Source organism: Labrus mixtus, chromosome 1 (genome assembly GCF_963584025.1).
Source record: "Labrus mixtus chromosome 1, fLabMix1.1, whole genome shotgun sequence".
Classification (NCBI taxonomy): Eukaryota; Metazoa; Chordata; class Actinopteri; order Labriformes; family Labridae; genus Labrus; species Labrus mixtus.
The window spans coordinates 29998276-30025014 of record NC_083612.1 but is presented as its reverse complement, the minus strand read 5'-3'; the positions used below and the strand labels follow the sequence as shown (position 1 = coordinate 30025014).

General features: G+C 38.8%; 1 protein-coding gene and 1 long non-coding RNA gene across 2 annotated transcripts in view; one reads left to right on the top strand and one right to left on the bottom strand.

Moving 5' to 3' along the window:
- LOC132977128 (uncharacterized) overlaps positions 1-17952 on the bottom strand; it is a 34646-nt gene extending 16694 nt beyond the window's left edge. The window contains exon 1 of the long non-coding RNA XR_009673766.1: positions 17682-17952. This is a non-coding gene — a long non-coding RNA (uncharacterized LOC132977128). The remainder of the gene's footprint in view (positions 1-17681) is intronic.
- Positions 3594-25298, top strand: syt9a (synaptotagmin IXa). Its single transcript, XM_061041531.1, has 7 exons — positions 3594-4247; positions 12553-13048; positions 13860-14415; positions 21961-22081; positions 22184-22355; positions 22592-22721; positions 24682-25298. Exons 1-7 carry the CDS (start codon positions 4100-4102, stop codon positions 24748-24750), a joined length of 1692 nt encoding a protein of 563 aa, XP_060897514.1. The 5' UTR covers positions 3594-4099; the 3' UTR covers positions 24751-25298.
- Positions 25299-26739: the final 1441 nt, after the last annotated feature.

Here is a 26739-nt window from a genome sequence, read left to right as displayed (position 1 = left end):
ACAGTCTTTCCTTCTTATTCCCCTCCCCTCCCCCCACGCACAAACACCCAACATTATTCTGTTCTTCATACACACAGCGTGATCACACATTCTCTCTCTCTCTCTCTCTCTCTCTCTCTCTCTCTCTCTCTCTCTCTCACAGACACACACACCACAATATCTTGATTTGGCTTTGCCTTTGTGCCTTTTGTTTTTTTGAGACCCGTTGCTCAAACGCTAAAGGCCCCTCTTTCAGCCATAGAGAAAAATAGAGGCAGAGAAAGAGCAGCTGAGATGAGAGAGAATTCCATTCTATCTTCTTCCACCTCCTCCTCCTAGCCCAGCTCCTCTACGAACCACAATTTGTTTGATTCAAAGAATGCTGAGAGGCTTGGGCAGCAGATGTGAGATTTTGTGGAAAATAACAAGTAATGAATCTCTTCAACACCCATCTAGTCACTTCAGTGCTCTTCTCCCCAGTCTGTGGCTGATGGATACATTTATAACAGCAATGCCTCTTTTTTTTCCCTCTCATGATTGCACTCTCTGCAAATGAAAAAAAAGATGCCCTTTTCTATTGTAATCCAATTTTCTTCTCGTTAACAACATTAATTCTATGCAAAAGAAATTCCATTTATCATAGTGATCCTGTGTTCAACGTAGAAATGGAAACATCTTACAAAATCTCCAACCCAACAGATCATTGACCACAAGCCACATAATGAATGAAGCAGAGGCACATTCTCATTTAATGGAGATAATCTGCAATAATCGCTGCAAAACCAGAAGCACAAATTCTGACCATTTCTAGAATCACAGAAGAAATTGAAAAAAAGCCCTCAAACTATAAAAAGTAGGTCCATTTCAACTAAACAACTTTGAATCTAAGGTGTGCTTAATCCAGGGGAACCAATGTTTGCATTTAGACAAACACAAAAAGAATTAACCAAACACCATCAATTGCAGAAACCAAACTCCTTGCTTACTTGTGAACATCATTATGAGATTACACCACTGAGTCCTGAAACTTAAAATTCCAAACAGACTCATAGGTCCAGATAAATCATAGTTCAAGACAGCACATTTCCAAAAACACCATCAGTCACAGGTAATATACTCTCCAAGGAAAGGCTGGGTCGTTTTCAGTCCTGATGCTGACTGATTTCACTGCTGCCTCTGGAAAACAGAACAATCATATTGTTTGATCTGTTCTGGCAAAAATGGGAATCAGCATGGGAGTGCTTTCAACCCTCAGCAATCTGTTGCTTATAACTACCAATGTGGAAAGAAGAAAAAAACAATCAGTGGCTCACACAATGGCATCCCACAGGGTTCAGTCGTTGGCTCCCTTCTTTTCTCCCCCAGGAATGTTGACGTAATTGTTACATGATTTGCAGTCCATATGCTGATGACACTGCACTTACTCTCTCTCTCTGAAACTCAGGTGGCATCACAACATGTTGATTACCTCATGTTACATCTCATGTTGTTCCAAGAAAGACTTTTAATCTTTGAAGTTTTCAAAGAGGAAAGTATAACTACCATATCATGCATGGGATCAGAAGTAATTATTGATCAACCTCTTGACTGGATTGATTGGTTGATCCAAATCATGCTCATAAGGTATCAGACTGGGAGTAGAGTCTTTTAACCCTGTGCACACTTTGCATAAAAGATCCAATGGCTGATGGAAATCCAGAACAAACCTTCTTTCTTTTCCATCTCCATTGGACCAATATCCTCAGTCTACTTTACCACAGCTGAGTTGAACGTCACATCAGCCTAGAAAGCACTTGTGATGAAGACATCGGTCCATTGTAGTGTTTGAAGTCATTCTTCATTTTGGCCTTTAATACTCCTGAGTGTGCTTGCCCAAGTTGTTGATCTGTTACAATACCAGCTGAAAAATATATCTTCAACCAAAAGAAAATTAGTAAGAGATACAGTGAGAGTTATGATACGGAAAATAATGTAGTTAACAATAAAACAAGGCAGCAAGGAGAGAAGATGAAAATGAAAATAAAAATAGAGATGGAGGTGGGTAGGTGTAAGAGAAATGCTTGAGCATTATAATGGACGATGTGGAGGAGAGCTGGTGACAGAATGAGAGTTGAGCAAAGTAAATGGGTGAAGAGTGCCTTCAGTATTTTACAGTTGCCATGGACACCAAGAAAGCTGACTTACTGCTGTGTGAAGATTTTTTTTTTGAATGGGAAACATGCACATACACATGATTACCACTCAATAGTGCCATCGTAACCCTCATCTCCAGCTTGTCTTTCCACTTACAAAACTCCCACCTCCTTATCTATTCAAAGACAACAAATGCTCTTTTTTCATGAAAAGCCTGCTAACCACATTTACATGTTCTCTTGTGTGAAGATTATATCTTTTTGGATGCCTGCTAAGCTCTCATTATCACAAGGTAGAAAAACAGAACACATCATTTGCAAGACAGCAGAAAAACAAGATTAAGGCACACAGGGCACAGCTCATTAGAAGTTGTGTTTATCTTTGAAGGGAGATGACTGCTGGGCTCTTTGTTCTTGGTGGAAAAAGCATGCAAATCGCCAACAAACCCATTTATCTGTCGTATTTTCATCGCCTCCTCCCTTTCTCCCATTATTTACTTTTCTGTTTGTGCCTTTTGAATTTACCAGTTGGTGATACTGAACCCCTGACACATTAATAAGAAGTATTTACACAAGTATAGTCTTCTTCATGGTTACTTTTAAAGGCTGTATCTTTGAACCACCTTTTCGCGGCAACCTCAATAAGGATTTTCTCTTCAACACGAAAGGACAAATTTATATCATACAAAGGATTAAATCTCACTCTAGATTAACTATGACATTGTTTAGTGCATGTCACAAACTGCTTTTTTTATTATTGTGTTTTGTTACACACTGCACCCTGCAACCACACAGAGTCTCTGCATTATTATCGACATGTCAATCACTGAAATGAAAGTGTAATTGACTGTGTGCCTTTAGACAGCCTACTTACTGATCGGTTCAGTTAATGCACAACAAGAATTGCAGCAAAACAAAGCCCACACGCTGAGATATTGGCATTGATTGTCCCCTGAGAAATATCTGAAGCTGTTCATTATAATTATGCCCTGAGTTCCTCACAAGCGATTAGGAACAATGAAAATATAGACAGGAAGATAAATAAATGTCCTCACTCCCTTTCTCTCTGGGCATGGGCTGTGTTAATTTCTCATTATTTCAGTGTATGGAAAGACAAATCATGGATGTCACTGCAGATGAATACATAGCAGCGGTTGTCCCTGCAGGAACACGTCATGAAATGCTCCCTGAATTATTAGTTTTAAATCTCAACTGAGGAGTATCAGGAAAAACAGGTGGAAGTGGTTCATTTAAGTTAATATAATTCCATACTTAACTTACATTTGCAGCATTGTATGTGTGGGTTCTGAATAATATATTGGTTTTTTTCTAAAACATTCAACATTTACAGAATGAAACAAGGGACACACCATGTCGTTCTCTGATTGGCCACTTGCAGGCATATGAGACCATACCAAGTTCGTGGGAGAGGATAACTGATCGGCGTTTGCTACAGGTAGTACTGCTCTCTTATACATTTATATTCCTACGTACATTTCTTCTTAACTTTAATTTGAACCCTTAAAAAACGGAAACAGATAGATATTTGGACGAAAACGGACTGTCGACTTAAAGACTAAAAGACTTGCTGTAGCGAGAGTCCGGCTCTGAAGCGCGCACACGTTTCAGCACCTTGGACAGCGCACGGCGCCGCAGTGGATTCAACCGGTGGCTTTCAACCAGAGCAGCAGTGTAAAAGGGAGCGTTTGGCTATTAAGTGACATACAAATCACTTTCTTCCCACATGTGGCAGACGTCCCCTGCTTTCTGCATCGCCTGGACTCCTTTCCCTTTTCATTCTTTCTCACACGGGGCGTCTTTTTCGATTCTATCGTGTAGGTAGGCGTGCCGCTGGATGCGTGGTCGACTCCAGAAGCAGTGCCGAGCAGCGTGGAATAGGTGACTGTCAGGAAGGCGGAGTGGTCCGGTGTGCTGGTGCTGGTGCTGGTGCCTAAGAGACCCTTTATTTCTAAGGATGCTGGTGGGAAATGCCTGGAGACAGAGATGACGAGATTTGTCAAAAGGCACTTGAACTCCTGTCAGATCTTTGTTCGAAGGGAGAAGTGCAGAACGAACACTGCCTGGATTTTATCTACTATTTCCGAGATCTCGCCCGACCACGCTATACGGATTCAGGTGAGGCATCATGTGCACGCTGGGTGGATGCATTTGATTGCATCCAAGAATTATTGAAAGTGCTTGCACAAACAGTGCTTTGTTTGAATTGCACCATTTTCTATAGTTCACTAATTATCCAGTCTAATAAGTAGCCATGTAATGTATCTGCAACGAAAATGCAGCTGCATGACTGCAGCCTCAGAGGCACGTTTCATCATTATCATCACCTAGGCTAACGACCAACATTGGAGTGGCATGTGTACACGTGCATGACTGTGATTTAATTTGTGTGCTAGAAGTGTGTGTGTGTGTGTGTGCAGTGAATGGGAAAAGCGTGAAATAATGTGAAGGATGCACAGTAACAGTTCTCCACATACTTACACCATTCATGAAGTTTCCATTGGTTTCCATTATAATACAATTTAATCTGCACCACATGAAAGCCATTTCAAGATCCCCACTCCTTTCTTTTATTGCCACTCTCTCCCAATTCTCAGTCTTTCTTCATATTTCACAATCCCCTCTCCCAGCCCTCTCCTCTCTCTCTCTCTCTCTCTCTCATTCATCATCATACCATTCCTGTCTTGTCTGACAATTTGAAAAGTGGAATTGCAATAGCTGGTGTTGTAGTGGAGTTATCTATCTGGATGTCTTGCCTACAAGGTTTAATTCCAGTTACCGTTGACATGTGTCACCCCACATGATGGCTGCAGCCATAATAGAATGACAACGGGAGTAGATAGAAGAAGATGAACGATCTAAGGTCAACAACCTTTGACTGATAGTTCAGGGTAAACTTGGATCATGTTTGTGATTTTAAACTTATTAAACTCAAACTTAAAACATTGATGTAAATTGGTTTAACTTTTCCGCTATGGCTGTTCATTATCAGGGGATAAACTTAGAGTAAGTCATTGTAGTCATAAAGACTATCAATGCTTTGCTCCCTTTCTTTATGTAGCTCTATAACCTTTAGAGGTTAAGTTAGAAATGTAGGTAAATGTGTGAATCAAATGATTAAGAAAGATTCATACCAGTCTCATGACTTACGTATTAAATTGAAGAAAGCTGTAGTCTTGCCCTGCTAGAAACGGTTGGAAATGGCTCACCTGGCTCTATCCAAATTGTAAAAATCTCAAAAAGTGGATGATATGAAAGCTCGATGTTTGACTTCTTCATCACAGGATTGTCTGGAGTCTGCTCAGAAGCGTCATGGTGATGACAATGCCGCAGTAAAAATCCCTGCACCTGGCCGTGATTTACGTTGTGTTCATGCAGATTATTGTGATTTTTGACAATTAGAAGGGAAGACAATTTTCTTTAATCTACCATACTCTCAGGTTGCAGCTCAATAATGTGAAACTGCCTTAAAAACAAACAGAGAAGGCAGCCTCAGGTACATAACATTCAGTGGTTAAAGGTAGAGAGATCATAATTTAACAAAATTGCTACTGTTTGTTGACATTATGCAGTATTTTTAAGCCTCCAAGCCATCTCTACAACCATTTCTTATGATTAGAAGTTTAAGTTTTACACTTTGGTTTGCACAAACTGCATTTAATGTTTACATTAGGAGCTTAAGGGGATCAAGCACGGTTCTTATCAGAACTATTCACATGTATACCACATTGTTTGATCTCTTTTGATATTAGTTTGACTACAACAGAACAATTTAGCGCGTTCCAATAAATGTTTGATCCAGTTCTCACTCACAGAAAAACAATATTCAAGCGAAACACAACATCGCAGAGGTAGAAGTTCCAGATATTGCTTTTTGCCTCCTACACTATTCCACCTTTTAAGGTCTTGTGCTCTAAAATTGGTTCACTCTCTTTGTTGTGATGCAGTCTCTGAATCTTCCAGATGTCTATAGATTCACTCTGACAGGCACTCAGGCGGCCTGCCAAGCCAACTGTGGGCTCAGTGTCCTCAGATGGCAACTCCCAAACTTTCTGCGCATCGCTCTCCCAAATCACACGTCCTCTGGCATTCACAGAATCTCAGAGCACAGAGAGGACAGTTTGTCTGAGTTCCTGTGTGAGGTCTTCTGACAGCGCCCACACACATAGAGCCCGTTCTGTATCAGTGCTTGCAGATTTGGGAGATAAGGTCCAAAATGCAGAATCATTTTTGTCAAACTATAATTGTCAGATACCCTGACGCTCTGCGGTTCAGGTCTTGCTAAAGCCGCACACATCTGTCACATGATAAGAGCCAATCCACATTGCCTCATCCACAAGTATACAGTATGTGTTAATCAACCACCCGAACCAAACCTGACTCGCAAACTGCAAACCGAGATGCTGAGCCCCTCCAGGGTGTTGATCCTGCTGCTGAGAACACCAAGCCAGTTGTCCACAGAAATAGAGGATCTGGGCTAAAATGAACCAAAATTAATTTTTTCAAACAATGTTCTTGAATTCTACCTGAAAACAGGTGCCCATGAAACCCAACCCAAGCCCAACAAATAACTGTCCATGTAATGAATTGCAGGTCCGGTAAATTCTCTTTGCTCCTCATTGTCAGTTTGCCATCGTGCACATAATGAGTGTTTGCAAACAGAGTCCTCGTTCAGAATGATTTACATTTTATAAGACGTTTAGGCAGGCGCTCTGCACTTAGTGCTTCACAGAAAGGTTGGTCTGAGGTGTCTGCCTTCTGCATTTACCAATACAACGTGCTGATGAATTAACCAAAATGTGGGAACAAATTCCAACCTTGTGAGCAACCAAAAGCAGCATGAGCACTAAATGTTTTTAAAAAGGAAGGCCACGTCTTTGTACCATAAAAGTACTGATTATTTTGCTTAATTATCTAAGCTATTTAAAGTGAACACAAATTTGACTTATTGAACTTTAAAGTCAGCTAGTCACTGAAACTCCTCAGCTTCAACAAGAATTACATAGATGTTGATACTATCCATGCTATACTGGTGGCATTTCTTTCGAAATCTGGCAGCTTGTGGTAAAAAAAAAGTGACTCAGCAAAATGGTAGTTACTCAGGAGGCATTAGTGTCTCTCAACTCAAATGGCATAATTTGACTCATTCCTATGATTAATGTAATTATGCTGATTATATACTAATTAGCTTTCCTTGAATTAATCTATTCTTTACTAAATCTACCAAAAAAATTGTCATTAGTACTGACAGAAGGACTCATAATTCCTTTGATCTATTACTGAAGGCAACTAATAGCCTGTTGCACAGTCAGCACATAAGTCTGTATCACTGCCCTCACAGAGAAAGAGGCTCAGCCAATAATGGACATGATCAGGATGATAGAGCAGATTGATGCAACACACTGTGCAGCAGCCTGGACATTCAAAAAGAGATTTACAAGGGGAAATTTGAGACACACAATTTGAATATGTTTCATGAAAATCATAAATCTGCCATACTATGAAGTTCAAAAACTGTAGGATTAGGCACAGAGAAAAAAAAAAGACATTTGTACATACTGATTAAACAGACGTGCTATATTAAAAGTTTGACGAATGAACAATGACAACTGTCAGCTGGTCAGGTTCCTTTGCAAATCACAAATAGGATGGGACCTTCATCTTCAAACAGACACAAAAAAGTTAGCACACTAAATGTTCTTCAAGTTACTTTTTATCTGGGCAAGAGCAGCGTACAAAACAACAACCGACTCGTTTCAGCACTAGGCCTTCATCTTCAAATTCTGTCCTTCCAGCTCCAAACCATCTCCTCGGACAACAGTTGTTGATGGATAACATAGATAACATGGATAACCTCTTAATAGAGAGGAACATTCAATATAAGATAGATAGATTGATAGATACTTTATTGATCCCGAGGGAAATTCAAAGCATCCAGTAGCAGGTTACAAAGATGTACATGACATGAAACATTTGTTACAAATTAAACCGACCCCCCCCCCCCCCTCCCATACATATATATTAACCCGAAAAAAGATTTAAAGAATACCCCTAGATGAATCAAACTTAAACTGTGCAATTAAAATAGATTTATACAAGAAATGTACATAACCCGTGCAGGGATAAAAATATATGTGTAATTTAAACAAGAACCTATAAACAGTTGAGGGAAACATCTGTAATTAGACCTGAATATAAAAAGTAAGAATAAAAAAGTGTTGACCTTCTGAAGTAGTGTTGTTTATATATGTACAGAAATGTTTAAAAAGCAGATTGTGCAAGATTATCAAAAAACAGACATTAAATAACAGGCAGTGCAAACATTAAATATAAGGTGTTTTCACACCATTAGCATAACCAAGCAATGTGAAACTCTAAAGTGGGAAATGATCACATACATAAAGATTATCATGTGAACATTAACCTCAAGCTGCAGAACTATTTGTGTCAATTTGCTACATAGAAGCAATAAGGCAATTCATTCAGCATCCTAAATCAATAAAGGGAAGAGGGGACTGATTGGGTAAGATTTAATGTTTTAAGTGTGTCATTAATACGGTACCAACATGCCTCTCTTCATTTTGAAAGAAGGATTCAGTGCTATCATCCGTCCCCTGCTTGTGTTGTGATAGCAACTGTGCGATCCTCCTCCATGAATGCATCACATACATAGTTCAGACAAAGCTGATACGATGCTGAGTCCGCCAAATCAAGTGGCTGTTGTCTTTTTTTAGAACAATATGCCGTCTTTGTGTTAGTATCCCTCGGCTAACAGCTCAGTGAGGAAACACTGTCCATAATTTTTGGAAGGGACCCATTTAATTTGTCTGACTCAGACTGCTGAAGCCTCATGTTAGCTTTGGCGGAACTTAAAAAGCTTTCCTTTTTTTGTGAGGAAAATTTGAAGAGGAGGAATGATTACATTCCTCTTGAACATGTGCGTTAAGGCAGAATTGAAAAATCTGGACCTCTCTATTTAGACAGGAGAGGGGAAAAGTAGGTGAGAAACTAAATAAAGAAAAAATGGATATTTATGACATGTTGTGCTTGAAATTGCAACGCATGAGAATAAATGTATCTTGTGTCTGATGATGTAACCCTCAGGTACATGTTTGTGTAAGGTAGTGGTCGAGTTTTAATTTTATTAACATGCAGAGGACAGCTTTGCTCATGTGCAGACTTTGTAGGTATAGCATGCCTTTAATAATTGCACACGAGTTGTAAACTCTAATCAAGAAATGCACTTAGTCCTCAGTGTAAAGTTGGCTATATTAATTCAACTCCACAGATAAAGAGAGACACTAATATGTTTAGTTAAAGATGATAACGATCGAACTCAAACTTCAAATGAAGTTGGGGAATAAGTCAAGTCAATTCAATTCATTTGTATAGCACATTTGCATTTCTATGTACCTACTAAAGTATGTTTACAATAGCTAAAGTTCTAAAAAAGTGTCTGTTTTCATGTACTGCCGCTCCATGCACCGGCTCGCTTCTGACTCTCTCTCTAAGGCTCTGAAGTGCCCACGTTCAGAGTCCCCACGTGTGCCAAGTCTGATCTGATTGGTCGGCCTGTCGGCTCTGCCGTAATTGGTCAGTTGATCAGCACGGTTCTCGGAAATGTCACGCCCCTTTAACCATATTGGGAATGCAGCCACTTTTGCAAAAACATTAGCGCCTTAGCTCTACTGTGCTACCGCAGGCTACGGCATATTGTGGCCGTGCTACAGAAGTTAATGGGCATGCAACATGAGCTGCTGGGCTTGCCACAACGAGCCAATGGGCTTAGATCAGTGATCTCACACTGACAAGACGTCACACTGGCAATTTTTTTTCGAGGGGGGCTAGAACCGAGCGTTACATGCAGCTAATGCTGCAGCTAACAGGAGGACGTAGGAGAAGCTGCGTTTCCGTGGACTTTGAATTTTTGCACATAGATGTGCCTAAACATGCACAGGACACTTGGAAAACACACTAAAGAGCATATAAAACCAGAAAAAGCATAATATGACCCCTTTAAGCAAAGTTTAACAGCCAAACACACTTTTATGACTTTTTAAAACTCTGTGGTACTTATTATTCCAGAGGCTGTCTTACCCATCAACTAATAAACCAAACATTTATTCATCAGATTCATAGAGCAGTACTTCAGCTTGTTGTTGAAATATTCTCATATCTCATAAAACAATTTTAAACTGATAACATGTTTCCGAAGTCAGAAAAGCTATGATTGATATTTAACTGTAAGTTTTACACATCAGGACCCTGCTCTGATCCTTAATAGGTCTTTTGGGATTTATTTTATTAGACTTTAATGTACGATTTCTTCATTGGATGGAGATTATTAGGAATTAGTAGAAGGTTAAGGAGACTAATTAACACAATTAATATCCCTCTTATTAAACATGCACACTTAGTAATGAGGCAAAGGGAGGGCTCATCACCTCACTACTTTTCAAAAAATTGGGATTTTCATCATTATTGAAACCCTTACAAAGGTTTAATTGCTTATCATAGATACTCCCTCTACTTTCTGCGGATGAATAACATTGTTTGACTAGTATTCAAATTTAACCTCAGCCCAGTTGTGTTACAGCAGCTTCTACAATTATCTTAAAAAAAAAGAATCTATTCACCCACTTACTGAGAACAGAGATGATTCAGAAAGCCCTTGATGAATCTGTTGGTTCACACCTTCCCTCCCTTTCCATGGCGACTCGCACACCCTGTGCTTGCGTAAACAGATGCACTGCAGGAATATTCAGTGTCATGTTTTCAAACCATAAACTCTTATCTGACAGACTTAAGGTCTGCTGGGATAATCCAATAAAAATATGTATTTTTATATGTATATGTAGCAGCCTGTGCTTCTGCTATCACCCATGTGCATTAAAATAAACATATTTTTCTCGAGATAGAAACCGCTATAATTTGCGATAGGCCTCGTTGGGTTTGGTAACATGGCTATTGAAAACAAAAAGTAATCTAATTTAGACAATCTTTTCATCAAGTATGTAAAGCTTAAATCAGCTCTTTGGGGAAAAGGGAGTTGTTGGCAAGTTTTTTTTATTGCTTTTAATTGTTCATTTGTTAGCTTTTTTCAGTTTCTCACATGAGGAGTATTTGTTTTGGAAGTAAATTAAAAAGATAAACAATGTGACGACAGCATAACAGTGTAAACTTTGCTTCGGTACTGGTCATGATACACTTACTTTAAGTTGGACTACAACTTCCAAATGTGGTTGCATTCAGTTGAAGTGTTATGTCTAGATGAAAAGTCAATGGCAAGACATACAGTAGTTCAATAGAAAGACCAACAATCAGTGCTGCCAATTCTCTGTTGTTGTCTTTTTTACCTCTTTGCCAATCCTGCCCTTTACGTATATAGTATTCTCAAAATAAACATTTCCTCTTGCTTTCTGTTAGTAGGCTGATGTTCTACAAAATTAAAATTCTTTGTTGGCACAAAGTTAATTCAAGTTTACTACACATGCAGATAGTTGAGCAGAGTGTGTTGAAGTTTTGACTAAAATAATGAAACATTTGCAATCTGGCAAAGACAGAGAAAACAGTTCGGCCAAACATGTCAAAAGTGTTGCACTTCTCGTTGAATCAGTATGTCTCTGGTAGTTTGTCTGGTGTTGGTGTTTACTCATGAGTCAGCTTGAAAAGCTTGTGAAGTTTATTATTTTCCATTTGTATTGTTTTGTGCCTGGTCAGCTTGAGCTGTGTTTAAATAAACTTAGACAGAGAACGTGATAATGAGCGTTATCGTTCTAATAGCCCAACCAAGGAGGGTGTGACTACAGTCTGTATAGTATCACAATATCACAGACCTTAGAAGACTAAGGCCTCTCTTTATAAAGATCTATATTAAGCTGTAAGGTGGGTTTAATCTGTAGCTATTTCGTCTTAAAAAGTATGCCAAAAGTAGTAGTACCACACTCTTAAGACACAGACTACTCCAGTGAAAGTTACGGTCCTTCATTCAAAGTATGTCAGCATTCTCATGAGTTGAAGTAAAAGTAGTCAAGGTACTGTGCGGTAATAATTTTCTGCTTTAAGACTATGTTAAATATATATTTACTATTACTTTAATAGTTGTTAAAATGCTTTTGGTTGTTAAAATGTTGTTTGTGCAGTTTTTTGCATTATTTTCATTTTGAAATAATAATTCTTTTTTTGAATAAAGGGATGAAAAAAAATTATCTTTTCTTTCTGATTCATCGATTAAAAAATATATACATGTATATAAGATTTCCAATTACCAGTGATTAAATGTTTGTAGCTGGGGTTTTCACATGTACTGCTTAACATAGGTTAAAATAAGATAATTGCAGAAAATATATACTAATCCACAAAGCCAAAACTAAATTGAAATTCCTGTCAGTACCTGATTTGCCTTCTATTGTCGTCCTACCAGATATCTCGGTGAGTCTGTTGTCACTGGTAGTGACTGCCTGTGGCCTTGCCCTGTTTGGGGTCTCCCTCTTTGTCTCCTGGAAGCTCTGTTGGATACCATGGAGGGAACGTGGGCTCTCTCCCACCACCAAGGAGCCCCATGGGCACCTCAACCCTACCATGAGCCTTTTACCCTCGCTGCCAGCCCCCAGGCAGCCAGTTTACACAGCCGTGGACCCCCCGCCGCACAACCGCCGTGAGTCATCCCAATGCTCCATCACCAGAGAACCCACTCTTGTGGCATCTGAAGTATCTGTGGAGGGCCCTGTGACTCCTTTATCACCACCACCTGTGGTCATGGCCACACCAGAGGCAGCTATGAAGATCAGTCACACATCTCCAGACATCCCATTGGATGCCCAGAGCAAAACCCGGGAAAATGGGGTTCACACCAACCCTCGGATGCAGAGACAGACCACTGAACCTCCACCCTCTGGTCACTGCATTTCTGAAATTGGGTAAGTACAAGATTTCTAATCAATATTTTTCTTAGTCTGGACAACTTGACCTTTCCTTGACAAAGTTATCATTGGCAATTATGCAAATGTCTTGCAAATGCCACCTTTTTACAAAGCAGATGTGATCATTATAAGATTAAAGAAAGACTATGGTTATAGTCCCCTTAACAAAAACACTGCCATCCTGAAAACATCCAGACAATCACACTTTCACATGCCAGCCCCCTAGGACAAAATCTGTTCAATGTCCAAATGAGCCAATGTCTGACCACACAATACAACTGTCAGTGCCATTCATAATGAGCAAGTGGCTGGTTTGAAAACACTATTAACATTGCATTGAGTCCTTGTTGTAGTGATATCATTTCAGAAACAGTCACCATAATTGAAGAGTCTTCCCACTACACACTCCACCCAGCCACTATCCTTTCATACAAATCAAACAGTAATTGAGAAGTCCTCTCAAAAGGGCACCTCATGATTGATTGATGAAGTACAATCAAGGTATAGACAAGGTAGAGTAACTCAAGTAAGGTCAAGTAAGAGTAACTTAGTTAAGGTCTTTAAACTGCAAACTCAAATTGCACGTATGAACCCTGACCTAATGCACAAGTGCTTGTCACACTAATTCGACATTCAACTACAATATCCCTTCCTTACTTTCTCTTCTTCCGATGGCCCATAATGCTGACAAAGGGCATAAATTGTGTGGAAGACTCGTCCAGCATGGATGTAAATACCTAGATGACTTTTCTAATTCAACATGCAGATTTTTTTAAAGATGTTTTGTGTTGATTTCTCCTGCACACAGACAAGGGACCATCCGCAGACATATGAACCTGTCTAATCCAGACTTCAACGTGGCCCAGTTCCAAAGGCAGGACTCCCTCACTGGAATGGGGCTGGGCCTGGGTCGCCTGAAACCTGAGCTCTACAAACAGCGCTCACTTGAAGGAGAGGATGGAAGTCGCAGAGGTGGGGGCTGTGGGCGCCTACACTTTATCCTCAAATTTGATTGTGACCTGGAACAGTTAATAGTTAAGATCCACAAAGCAGAGGACCTCCCAGCCAAGGACTTTTCTGGAACCTCTGACCCTTATGTCAAGATCTACCTGTTACCTGATCGTATGACCAAGCACCAGACCAAGGTGCACCGCAAGACACTGAACCCTGTGTTTGATGAGGTCTTCCTGTTTCCTGTGGCGTACTCTGAGCTTCCCACACGTAAGCTGCACTTCAGTGTCTATGACTTTGACCGGTTTTCTCGCCATGACATTATCGGCCAAGTGGTTGTGGACAACTTCCTGGATTTGGCAGATTTCCCTAGGGAGACCAGGCTTTGTCGGGAAATTCAGTACATGTCCACGGTGAGTCAGCACTTCTTATCAAATTATGTCATGTTCACATGGATAAGAATATTCCTCATTACCTTTTCAATATGACCAAGAAAGGCCCGTTTATTATAAAGTAGTAAAGATAAAAGTTACATCAAGTCTGACAAATTCGTTGTTCATTCATTACTTCACACTATCTCTGAGTGACAGAATATTGTTACTGCTTTTTTAAACACATTGACCTGTCAACGCTGAATATATGGGGGGGGGGGGGGGGATTTATTTTTAACTGGATTAATTTATTTCTTTTAAATGGTTTGTAGATCGTATTTCTTTTAGTATTTTAAATGTGTTCTCTCTTTAGGAACTATAGTTGAAATTAACTAAATGAAACACTGCAGATGCAGGCTAAGGGTAGAAGCTAATTCATTTAGATGAAAACAGTGTTTCACGAAATTCCCTCCCTTGGTAACAACTATTTTTACTGTAACTGCAGGCTGACAGAGGCGAGAATAATTTTTGATTAAGAAACACATTTCAGAATCTAACACTACTTATCTAAATTCAGTTCCTCCTACTGGGACCACCATTTTTATCATATGTAAATTAAATCCATGGTAAGACTGACTAAAGGTCAACAGTATTTTAATCTCATTGCCCTGTTGCTTTATTGACTGTGTGTGTGTGCATGTGTAGATGCTCTTTTTTACCTACCTTTGTGAAGACCATTATGATTGTTACATCAAAGTAGTGGGGACATCTTGCAAAGTAAGGGCATATTTATGGTTAGATCATATATTATGCTGTCATTATGAGGGTCCTCACATGTTATCTTGTTGTCATTGTGTGTGCATGTGTGTGTGTGTGTACTCTTGTACATATATCCTTGTGAGGACCATTGTGCGCTTTTCTTCCAGGGTATGATGGCATCTTACAAAGAGAGAACATATATAGTGTCAGATCATATATTATGATAGAATGGGGTTCCTCACAAGTGTAGAGGCCTACACATTTACTTTATGCAGGCCATATAAGTCAAAACGCTTCTTTGGACTTTTCTTTTACAGTGATTCACAGATATCTAATAAATCTAATCTAATAAATATATTGTGTAATGTGTTAACATAAATATACATTCTTCAAGTGATTGCTTTATTGATAGGAATCTCAGTGTGTCAGCTTAATTAGCTGTAATGATCTTATTCACCGTGAATTGCTTAAGTTGCGTTCATTATACTTCTTGCCATTGATTTTGGCTGTCAATGCCTTTTTATCCCTGAGTGGTCAGTAAAAAGATCAATAAATCATGGCTATAAAAAATTGGTTTTTACAACATCGGTTAAAATCCAATAACTCCAACCATTGTTTATATCAGCAGTGATAACGTTATACCTGCCAGGTCTTGGTTTGAACATAATAATATGGCTTAAAATCGGTTGAGCTAGATATCAAACAGTCAACAAACTGTAATGGATTTAGACAATATATACTTTGGATTTAAAATAACCTCCATTTTCACTGTTAAACCTATTCATGTTATTTTTCTGATTGTTGTTCACCGAAGTTTCCTTTAAGGGTAAAATGATATCGTAACCAGCAGAACAGATGTCCTTAACCATGTACAGTTGTTTTTCTTTGAAAAAGCACTTACAGAATGAAGGACTGTTATGGCAACTACCTGAAGCCTTTTAGCAAAATGCTAAGCTAATGATTTCCATCTCTTGTGTGCATCTTATAAGCAAAGGATTTTCTAACTCAGCTGGTGTCCAGGTCTGTCTCCTGCAGCTCTGTTTCTTACCGCTTATGCAAATGACTTGTCTGTAAGCCGCCATTTCAGTGTAATGAGCTTTGTCCCTTAGTAACATGAAAATGTGTGCATGACTTGTCCACCTGTCAATCTCAGATAAATATAGGCATGCACTGGAGTAATTCTGTACTTCCAATTTAGCCTGAGAAACAAACCTGTTTAACTTTAAACTGATAAACACATTCTATTACTTTGGTCTGTGTAAGAGAGATGATTTGATTTTCATAATCACTTTCTTAGCAATTCATCCTTTTTTTCAGAATGACTGCCCTTGTAGTTTCTTTGACAGATAGTGGTATTTTTTTTACTATAGAGCGGAAGTTAACGTCATGGCAGCTGCTGAACATATCTTTATAGTGATAAAATTCTATGCAAGGCCATTTGCCCAACAAGGACTAAACCTTGGATAAATCTGAAATCAAATCTAGCCCTTGAAAACCAGGAACATTTTAGATATTACTAGCCCACGGACATATTCCTTTATTTGTTTCTATCAGGTATCTGTCTTCTGCATGACTGTAAATCACTAGCACACATTATCCTGCTATGAGTCAGGAGCAAGTGATTTCAAAACTACACTGGTTATGGTAGCTAGCCTACAAAGTATATCCACTTCTGATAATAGGTGTCATGTGCATCTTTTTCTTATGGGGGAAAAATAAATCCATAGGGTTTAACCTGATCACACACCTTGCGATTGTTCATTGTGCAGGACATGCAAAATGCTTCTGGCAACACCAACAGAAAATACAGAATAGGATGTTACTGACATTCTTTTGTTTTGAAACCCCCCAAGAATTAGCTTTAAGGCATAATACACTTTACAGAAAAGTAATAAAGGTGGATATTCTCTTGTGTCTCTGGCCAACTGTGAAGAGAAATCTAAATCATAAAAGTCTAAGGAAGCCAACAAAGGGACCTGCAAGGCAACGACAGATATTTGCAGAAGCTCGACAAGGAACAAAGCAAACTAAAAGCAGATGGTCTTGATGACACAGACAACTAAGAAAAGAACCAGAAAGCTTTAAGGAATGATGATATTTGTGCTTGTGTGCATTTTTTGCTTTGAGGATTACCCAATAACATCAGTGCCTTAATTCTGATGAATAATAATATCCTTTAATGATCCATTATCATTCAAATCTACAAAGGAGGACAACGTTCATCAAAAATGTAACTAGATATCAGTTAATTAATTAACTATGTTATAACATAATAATTATAATCTATACTTTATTAATCCCATGAGGGGAAATTTGGTTTTACACTGTGTGTTAATGAACATGCTACACACACCGAAATAAACACATGCACAGAATCCTATGTACATGCATTAATTGAGAGTGCGGGGGCTGCCCACAGTGAGCGCTCCAGAGCAGTTTTGGAGTTGTGTGCCTTGCTCAAGGGCACCTCAACAGTGCTCAGGAAGTGGACTGGCACCTCTACAGTTACCAGACCAATTTCTGGACTTGGTCCGTGCCTGGACTTGAACCGGTGACCCTCTGGTTCCCAACCCAAGTCCCTACAGACTGAGCTACTGCCACCGAATTTAACAATTATCTTTAAAATTTCCGACACTGTTCCCAAATTTCAGCTGTATTCTATGTACCGAGTCATCCACTCTGACCCTTCTATTGACGCCTCATCTGACCAATTGGGACCTTCCATTCACTGTACATACACTATAGCCAATGAGGGCCTTAGTAGAAACAGGCAATTGAGAAGTTTTAACATCTTTCACAGATTTTCTTTCTCTCTCATCCATTTCCAGCCTCACAAATGATACAGTTATGTCAGTTGAAAAAAGGGATCATAACAGGGTTTGCTCGTCTTGTATCTCCGTAGAGTCAGGAGGGAATGTGGTCAACCGACTTGAGTGGCGAGAGTAAAGTCAAGTAACAAAAATGAGAAACCAAATTTACTCAGTTAAGTTACATTTTTCGATTGTGGTTTTTCAAATTAACATAAAAAAACATAAAAAATGATTGCCACTTTTGTGGAGCCTCCTTCACAAAAAGTTGAAAAAATTTGAAATGATTCAATTTGAATTCTAATCAGTATTTCTCATGCTTTTGAGGGTTCAACAGCATATTTATGCTGATTACCACAAAGCAGACATGTGAATGAATTTGTATTCTTTCTTTGCTTTTTTTCTAATATTTGACTTCAGTGTTGAGCTCAAAGTCAGTGGTATGTTAAGTGTCTGTGTATTCTGAAGGGTGCTGATGTAACAAATATCAGCTTGCCAACATTTTAAATGCAGATCGCCTCAAACAATGTTCTGTAGACCATTAACAGCTTCCTACTCATGGGCTCGAAAATATTGAGGGCATGAATATTTCTATTTCTGTCTCTCTCTGTCTCTCTCTCTCTCTCTCTCTCTCTCTCTCTCTCTCTCTCTCTCTCTCTTTCTGACGCCAGGGTGAGGTGGTGAATATATTCAAATATATGGAATAAAACTTAGTTGTTTTTTTTATGTAGGACTTTTGTAATGGGCTAAAGTACATGTTTCTTGTGAGGCCATGCACAGCTGTACAAGCTTAGTTAGGAACTCGAGCAGGCTTCTCCTAACAGGGGTTTTTCTGACTGTTATTTCAAGTGGGTAGTACACTCACTATTGATAAGTAGCTAACTTCATACAACCCCAATTTAAAAAGCATGAACTATCTCTTAAAGTTAACTAGCGCAGCTTTTGAAGTGTAACTGATGTTCATTGACAGATATCTTGTTTTAATTCCTTGGCTCAACTCAACTAAGCTCATCTGGGCTTTGATTTTTACCAGGCTTTAAACACAGCATAATAACACAAGATTAGAGCACCAATATTCTCTACACATAAGAGGGGTAAAGCTCCTGCTCTTTTGTGTTAATATTTGACTGCTAGTAAGTCATGACCTTCCACTGTGTGCATTCAGTACCATGGGAAATGGCCGGACAAGCACATGCATAATTCAGTGCATCTCTGCCGTTAGAGTGGCCAAACCAGAGTTGTAAGAAGACAAACACTGTACTGTATGAAGCAGACCACTGGAATATACAGTACACAAACATTGACTCTAATCTTGGTGGCTAATGCCTTTATCCGTTGCAGAAAATGATTAAAAACCAACATGAAGTTCAATAGGGAAAATAAAAGAGTTTAGGCATCAAATTTGGTGTTGTTAGTTTAAATAAACCTGATAAGAAATCAACAATCGTTATTAATAGGCCTTCATGTATTCACACAAGCTGATTTTGGTTCTTGATTTATAGAAAATAGGCAAAATTTCAGAAAAAGACACATTGACAGCTAATGTGTGGGGAAGATATGCTGAGAAATGACTTGAAATAATGGTTTGGTCATTATGTAAGAGAAAGAATTGAGAGGAATATTAATATTGACAAAAGTATCAATATTTGTCTTGTCAACTTTAACATTCATGTTGTTTTTTTAAGGGGGGGGGGCTAACCTGTCTGTTATTTATCGGCAATCAATATCACCCAGTTAGAATAGAATGTAATGCGACAGGTTGACAGGTGGTGATGGGAACCAGAGAATTACAGTATCTGGTGTGCTCCATTCTCACACTGTTCACTTTTTCCACATTGCTCATCTCTCTCTCTCTCTCTCTCTCTCTCTCTCTCTCACTTGCACAAATGCTTATTCTCATATATTTGCACATATGCCCCCAAATATTATACCGTCAAGCTTACTGTCTTTTGACACCAGGAAGGACATTTTGTTTCCAACAGAGACATAATCAGTGAATTTATCCATTTATTAGAGTGAAAGGCTTATCATTAAGCCATGATTGCCTGGTGGGCTGACCATATGGTTTGTCAGATTTGACTTGTTAAACTGCAATTACAGAAAGACAAAGACAAAATGGTATTCCTTTTTTTTCACAAAATCATAAAAAAACATTGTTAAAACATATTATTCTGGAATGTGGTATTTGGTTCCTTTGCTTTTAGTCCACATTTTCCTATGTATACATCTATAATCAGAGACCTGGAGTGTAGCTTTTGACCTCCAGGCATTAAATACTGTTAGTTGCTTGTCAGGGATTCTAAAGCACAGAACAAATCTATCGCCTCCCTTCGGTATCTTGACTACGGACCATGAAGCATGTTAGGCCAGCATGATAGAGGGTGTTGAAAGCATTTTCCGGAGGGCCTGACTGTTAAGCCATATACCATTCTGATATTTTTTTAAAAGCCACGACGAGATACAAGGGGATTTATGTCTTAGGATGTGAAATCTCTTTCTTTCTCTCTGTCTCTGTCTATAGCTTTCAGAGTGTTGCAAAGTGTCCCTCTCCTTTTCCTTTTCTCTCTCTCTCTCTCTCTCTCTCTCTCTCTCTGTCACACACACACACACACACACACACACACACACACACACACACACACACACACACACACACACACACACACACAGAGAGATTACAGATTAAACTGTGCTGTATCCCAGAAGAGGACATGCTAGATATTCAGACATCTGGTAGTAAAAGCTGATTTATTTTAAACTGAAATAAAGAAAAAAGAGGAAGCGAGAGAGCATGAATATTATCATTGTCATGCAGACATACTTCCATAATGAAACTACAATAAAATTACGACTTCTTCAGACTCTAAGACCATGTACTGATATCGTATGCATATCATCACAAAGTAAATCCTACTATGCAAAATTAAATTAAGTTTTTTACACAATAAAGCTCAATTCACCAAGATAAATGACCCCATAGTACAGTACACTCTAAGTGTCTAGGTCTGCTGCAGATTTCTTGGTGTAGGCTTTGCGCAAAACACTCAATAGTGTCAAAGTGTGTGAGACACTTAAGGCCTGCAGCAAAAATTAAATGTCATAGGCCATTGATCTCTCCTGCTGGCAGACAGCCAATACATCTGTCTGTCTTCAGTCCTGTTATAAGAGGAAAGTTACTTATCTGTCGCCTTCCTCTCTACAGGTGTACTAAGACTTCAACCACTGTCAGCAAAAAGCACACATTGTTCCCTGTTGAACAAACACTTGACTATACAGTGCAGCTCAAGCAGACTAAATTGACTTAAGGTTTTACTTCAAAATGTACTTCTGATTGCATACCAATGACATAATTATGCAAAAGTAAACCATGTTCACAATTGAGGCTCATTTTAATTCTTCAAAAAATGGAAGAAAGTATATATGGTTATCAGGCTGTCTGTGTCACTGTTTATGGAGAAGCCCTTTCAAGATGAACCAGTCGTCTTTTTTTCACACACTGATAAGACTCACCAGCCTTCTGTTGACAAATGATTGCACTAAAAGTTAAAAGCAGATGGCACCTGACTCAAAACACCAACACAACCTTCTGACGTACCATCGGATCGGCAAACGACTCTACTGTAGGAGTTGTTGTCTTCAGCAGACACGTTTGTGTGCTCTCCTGGTTCTCACATGTTTAGCTGAGTTATTTTAGGAGCAAGTGATAAGAGAGCTTCTGCCTCTCTGCAGCTGAACAGAAGTCGCCTCGTTGGCTGAATTGTGGGAGGCTTTTATCTGTGCAATGTGACAGAAGAGACTTTTTCCCTAGCAGAAACATTGTTGTACTCAGTAACCAAATGTCAGCTGGCCATGCCATTCTTTTTTGTACCATCAGCTGCAGCAGTGACATGTAGTACTATAAATAATCTCATTGCCACTGTATGAAAAAGCAGAAACTTGCATGACAAAAAAAGAACATGTTGTTAAGATAGGCTGGTCGCTGCTTCTGATTGCTCATGCTATGTTTTGTGTTGTCTTGCAGGATAATGTGGACCTCGGGGATCTTATGTTTTCGCTCTGTTACCTGCCCACTGCAGGCAGATTGACCATCACCCTGATTAAGGCTCGCAATCTGAAAGCCATGGATATCACTGGTGCTTCTGGTAATTAAAAAATGCACATAATATATATAATCGTATACACTCGCTCGTATACTGATGGAAAATAAATGTATAATTGCCATTTGGTTTCTCACACTTTCATAGATCCTTATGTGAAGGTTTCACTAATGTGTGACGGGCGCAGACTGAAGAAGAGGAAGACGTCAACTAAGCGGAACACTTTGAACCCCATCTATAATGAGGCCATTGTCTTTGATGTCCCCCCAGAAAATATAGAGCAGATCAGCCTGCTGATTGCAGTGATGGACTATGACCGGTTAGAAGCTTTACAAGACTTTAAAGGAGTCATTCAGAATGTTGCAGCTCTTTTGGCACATTTCATTTCCAAACATTATTTTACTGCATGACAAAAAAGTCTGACATTTTAAAAGGGCAATGTAGTAATTGAATTCCTCTTCTGTCACATAAATAGATGGGTTTATGTGTTGTATCATTTTCTAGTCAGTCAGTCCTGCTCATATCATTTCCCTCTCTCCCTCCTTGCGCCCACAGTGTAGGCCATAATGAGGTCATTGGTGTGTGTCGAGTTGGCAACGATGCGGACAACCTCGGCCGAGACCACTGGAGTGAAATGCTCACATATCCTCGAAAACCTGTCGCCCACTGGCATCCTCTTGTTGAGGTGAGATGACTCTACTGTGACATGTGTTTTCATGCAGGCATGACAACTGACCCGATTCCAAACAAGAATGCTCATTTTTGCCTGTGCAAAGCAGAATTGTCTCCAAGGCTGTCGAACTGTTATGTAGGTCCAACCACATGCAGGTAAGGTCCTCTGGCAGTTAACCAAGCGAACAGCATAGAACGAAGTATAAATAGTTAGATTGTCATTATCTTTGATTAAAAGGCCCTGAGACATGGCTTCAATGCCTTTTAAAGCAGAAGATGCCACAACAACCTGAAATGTAGGCAGCCAGGTATTATGTACGATAGGATTTCGGCAACTATGTGTTAAGGTAAGGGGATTTTAGCACTTTGAGTATGGAAATTCATTTAAGGAAACAAAACACACGTTTGAAAAAAATAAAAATATCTGATCGTATAATGTAGTAGCGCCCACAATTAATGAAAGAAGTGTGATAGAATGTGAAGTAAAACGGTTTAAAAAGATCAAGCGAAATAAATTGCTGGCATACATGAAAACCCATTTAGAAAAATAGAAGACAATCAAGATATTTTACAGCTAATAAAATAATAATGCCAAGGCTGTTTAAAAAAAAGTGTGTGAATAAATTAGTGATCAAGCTTATCACTGCCTAGTCATTACTGCACAGTGGGCTCATCAGTATTCACTGATAACAGTGTGTTGTTACAATGAGAGTGTGAAATGATTTTTGGTCATTGCTAATAGAGAAATGGTTGTGAGCCTTCTCTTGATGGAAGACATTTTAGACATTTGAGTCTGTACAGCCAAACATGATGGATACTTCCCTATCAGGATACTTTCCTTTTCATTGGAGAGTTATCTTCAGTGGAGGAAAAGTGGTTCCCTAGAGAGAACAAAAAGTTGGAAGAGGGTGATGCTGTTTTTTTTTTTTTTTTTCCAAAAGTACAATTTTGGATCTGATGATGGGAAATAAACCTGCCAGTCTTACAAGTGATTCAGCCCAAAGCATGTGTGGGTACATGTTGTTCCAGACAGAAGCTACTCAGCTCTCTGTGGGAAGTTCACCTTTTTACATTTTTTTGGCTTACCAAATAAATACAACAACGTGATAATAAAATTCTAACTCTGGAAGATCTTAAGATTCACTGTCATTTTCAGAAGAGTGGATGAGGCAGAGTACAAATAATGACTATAGAACTAAGATTCTGACTGCAAAGAAGTGGAAGTCCCACCGAGAAGTTGAAGGATGGTCGCTCCGACCTGTTCACTCAGCCTTGAAAAATAGCTTCATTTGACGTCTTTGTGAGCACATCAAAGGACTGTGCCTGAAAAATACAAAGAGACAATGAGAGTACAAGGACACTGAAATTGGAGCTGGTTATGTTTTTTCTTGGGGCTATTATAGTTTACAACACCTAAAAATCTTCATCAGAGATTTAAGAATCCACATTTATTATTCACTTCCTCTCAATTAATTTCAAAGTTTTCCTGTATTCATACACCCTTTATTCTTCCCCTAAAACTGTTGCCTTAACATGCTAGTAGGTCTATTTACATGTTTGTTTGCCAAGTTAGCCACTTATTACTTGCAGTTGGAAATATATAGAAAAAAAACTGAGAGAATACATTGATAAGCTGACGTCACACAGATCAAAAAATTAAATATACGCAACGAACTGTTTGATTCAGTGCCTGATTAAAAACTCTGTGGGTGGTAAGTACATTTGTTCAGAGGTTTCTAGATGATAGGCTGGCGTTCTGAGAAATTTGGCTCTGGCTTTTTTTAAATGAATGTGTATCTGTTAATGTCTGTATTAGATTCAAGATTTTTATTTGTCACATGCTCATACAGATGTGCAGTGAAATGTAAAGACTGTTCCGCAAAGCCATGCAATACACTCAAATTACTAATACACATTAGATATTTACGTATGCACAGACTTAACAGTTGTTATTGCTTGACGTTTCTCTACAGTACCAAGGGAACACAGGAAGTAGCCAGGGAGGATCCTGTAATTCTCTGAAGACGCCTCCTTCTCCGTAGCCTTGAGCAACAATTCACATAAGGACATCAATCAACCTGAAGCCTCGGCTGTACCTTTGGATAGCTGTGCTGCTAAGCGCTGCACAACATAGAACATGGGTAACCTAAACTGATAAACAGAGACACAAACTGGATCAGCTGCATGTTGAATGACCGCAAAGATGGATGTTTTCTTTTTTTATGATGTTCCATAAGAAAAACAACAGGCATATACAGACATTTTAAGTCTGTGCTATCCCTGGGGTTTCTACAGTAGTAACTGTTTTTTACATCGTCTTGTTCCTTGTTTTAATGAGGTGACTGTATTTGCACAATGTACTTAACAACCAGTTGAACTGCCATACTGTTTTGAATTTGGTGGTGAATTGGTGCATGAGGTCATGGTTCGATGGGATTTCTTCTCCTCATTTGTTTGTTTCTGATTCTATTTTCGGGAAAACGACGTGTTGTTCTGTCAGTTGATGTGAAGTGACGGTTAACTTCTAGGCAAAATATCTGTAAGTAAGATATGTTGAATGTTATCAATAAATATTATCCCATAAAAACAACCACTGTTTATTTGTGTCAGTTCAATTTTTACTTATTTTTAGGAAAGAACTAAAAGAAACACAGCCTAACTTTCCTAGTTCTACATCGAGGGCAACTAGAAAATCTGTTCAACAATGGAACAAATGTGCTCTATAAACAGTTTGAAAACAATTACATTGTGAGGAAGTTGTTATTTATTATGTAGCATGGCGCTTCTATTACTAAAGATTAGTGCATAAGGCTGCCAAGTTAGTTTCGGAAAATGGCTACAAAGGCTGCTTCTAAGAAGATTAAGAATGACTGCAGGCACGGCTCAGTGATACGACTTTGCCAATTTTGCAACTACAGTAAAGCTGTTATGGAAAAAGACAACTTGGAAATTATAAAAGAACATTTATCATGGCCATTTTGCAAAAGTTCCCTTAAGGTAAAATAGCTATTAAATGTCATAACATGCACTGGATTGGAAACATTTAAAATATGTTGCTCATAATTTGGCAAGTTGTTGGTGAGCAGTGAACTGTACTGTAATACATAGATGGGACTAATTTTCATCCAATTAAGAACAGTCAGTTCCCCTCATACCTATGTGTTTTCATGTGATTTGCATCCAACCACTTCTCTCTGCCTGTGTTGTGTTACATTTAAAATATTTTTTTTTGTTCCGGTTGCTTTTTGTGCTGTTTGAAGACACAGCCCTGGTAGTGAGTGACAGGGACATTTACATTTTGCAACTGCAATAAAGTGTATCTCATTTACAATTACAGGCACAGGTGCTTCAGGCTATATACAGTAAAGTGTTTGCTGTGTTAATGGATATTTGTACGCTCCAGTGAGCATAATCCTAAGAGCAATTTTATTGTCCAAACAACCAGAAGCAAAAGACCTTAAAATACATGAAGATATTTTCCATAAAAGGTGCACTATGTAGATTTGGTGGTGACATTTGAAAGTTGGAAGAGTGAAACAATTCTATGCTATATTTTCTGAACTAAATACACAAAATTTATTCAAAGGAAAAAATGGGTATTTGGAACATTGTTTTGGAGCTAAAAAGCTACTGTACCAGGAGAGTTACACTTTCACTGTTGCGGGCCCCCCACCATAACTTCTCATGAAGCATTTATCTTCAAACAGTGTTACAGGGACCACATTTTCCTCTCAGGACAGTTTGTGTATAGAGTTATGAACATAACACCACATAATCTGTACATTTCTCCAACTTTCGCATTTCTCTACCAAAATTCCATAATGCACCTTTAACATAGCCTCTCATCAAAATATTACAGCTATATATAAACAACTATAGCCTATCATTTTACACTGTGGGAGACATTTTATATTTAATGTGTTGAATATAGGTTTAACTAACTACTGTAAGAATTGAGACAAGGTTTTCCCTGTTCCTTATATCATTTGTATTGTTGAATTAGCATAGAAATGTGAAGACACACAGAACAA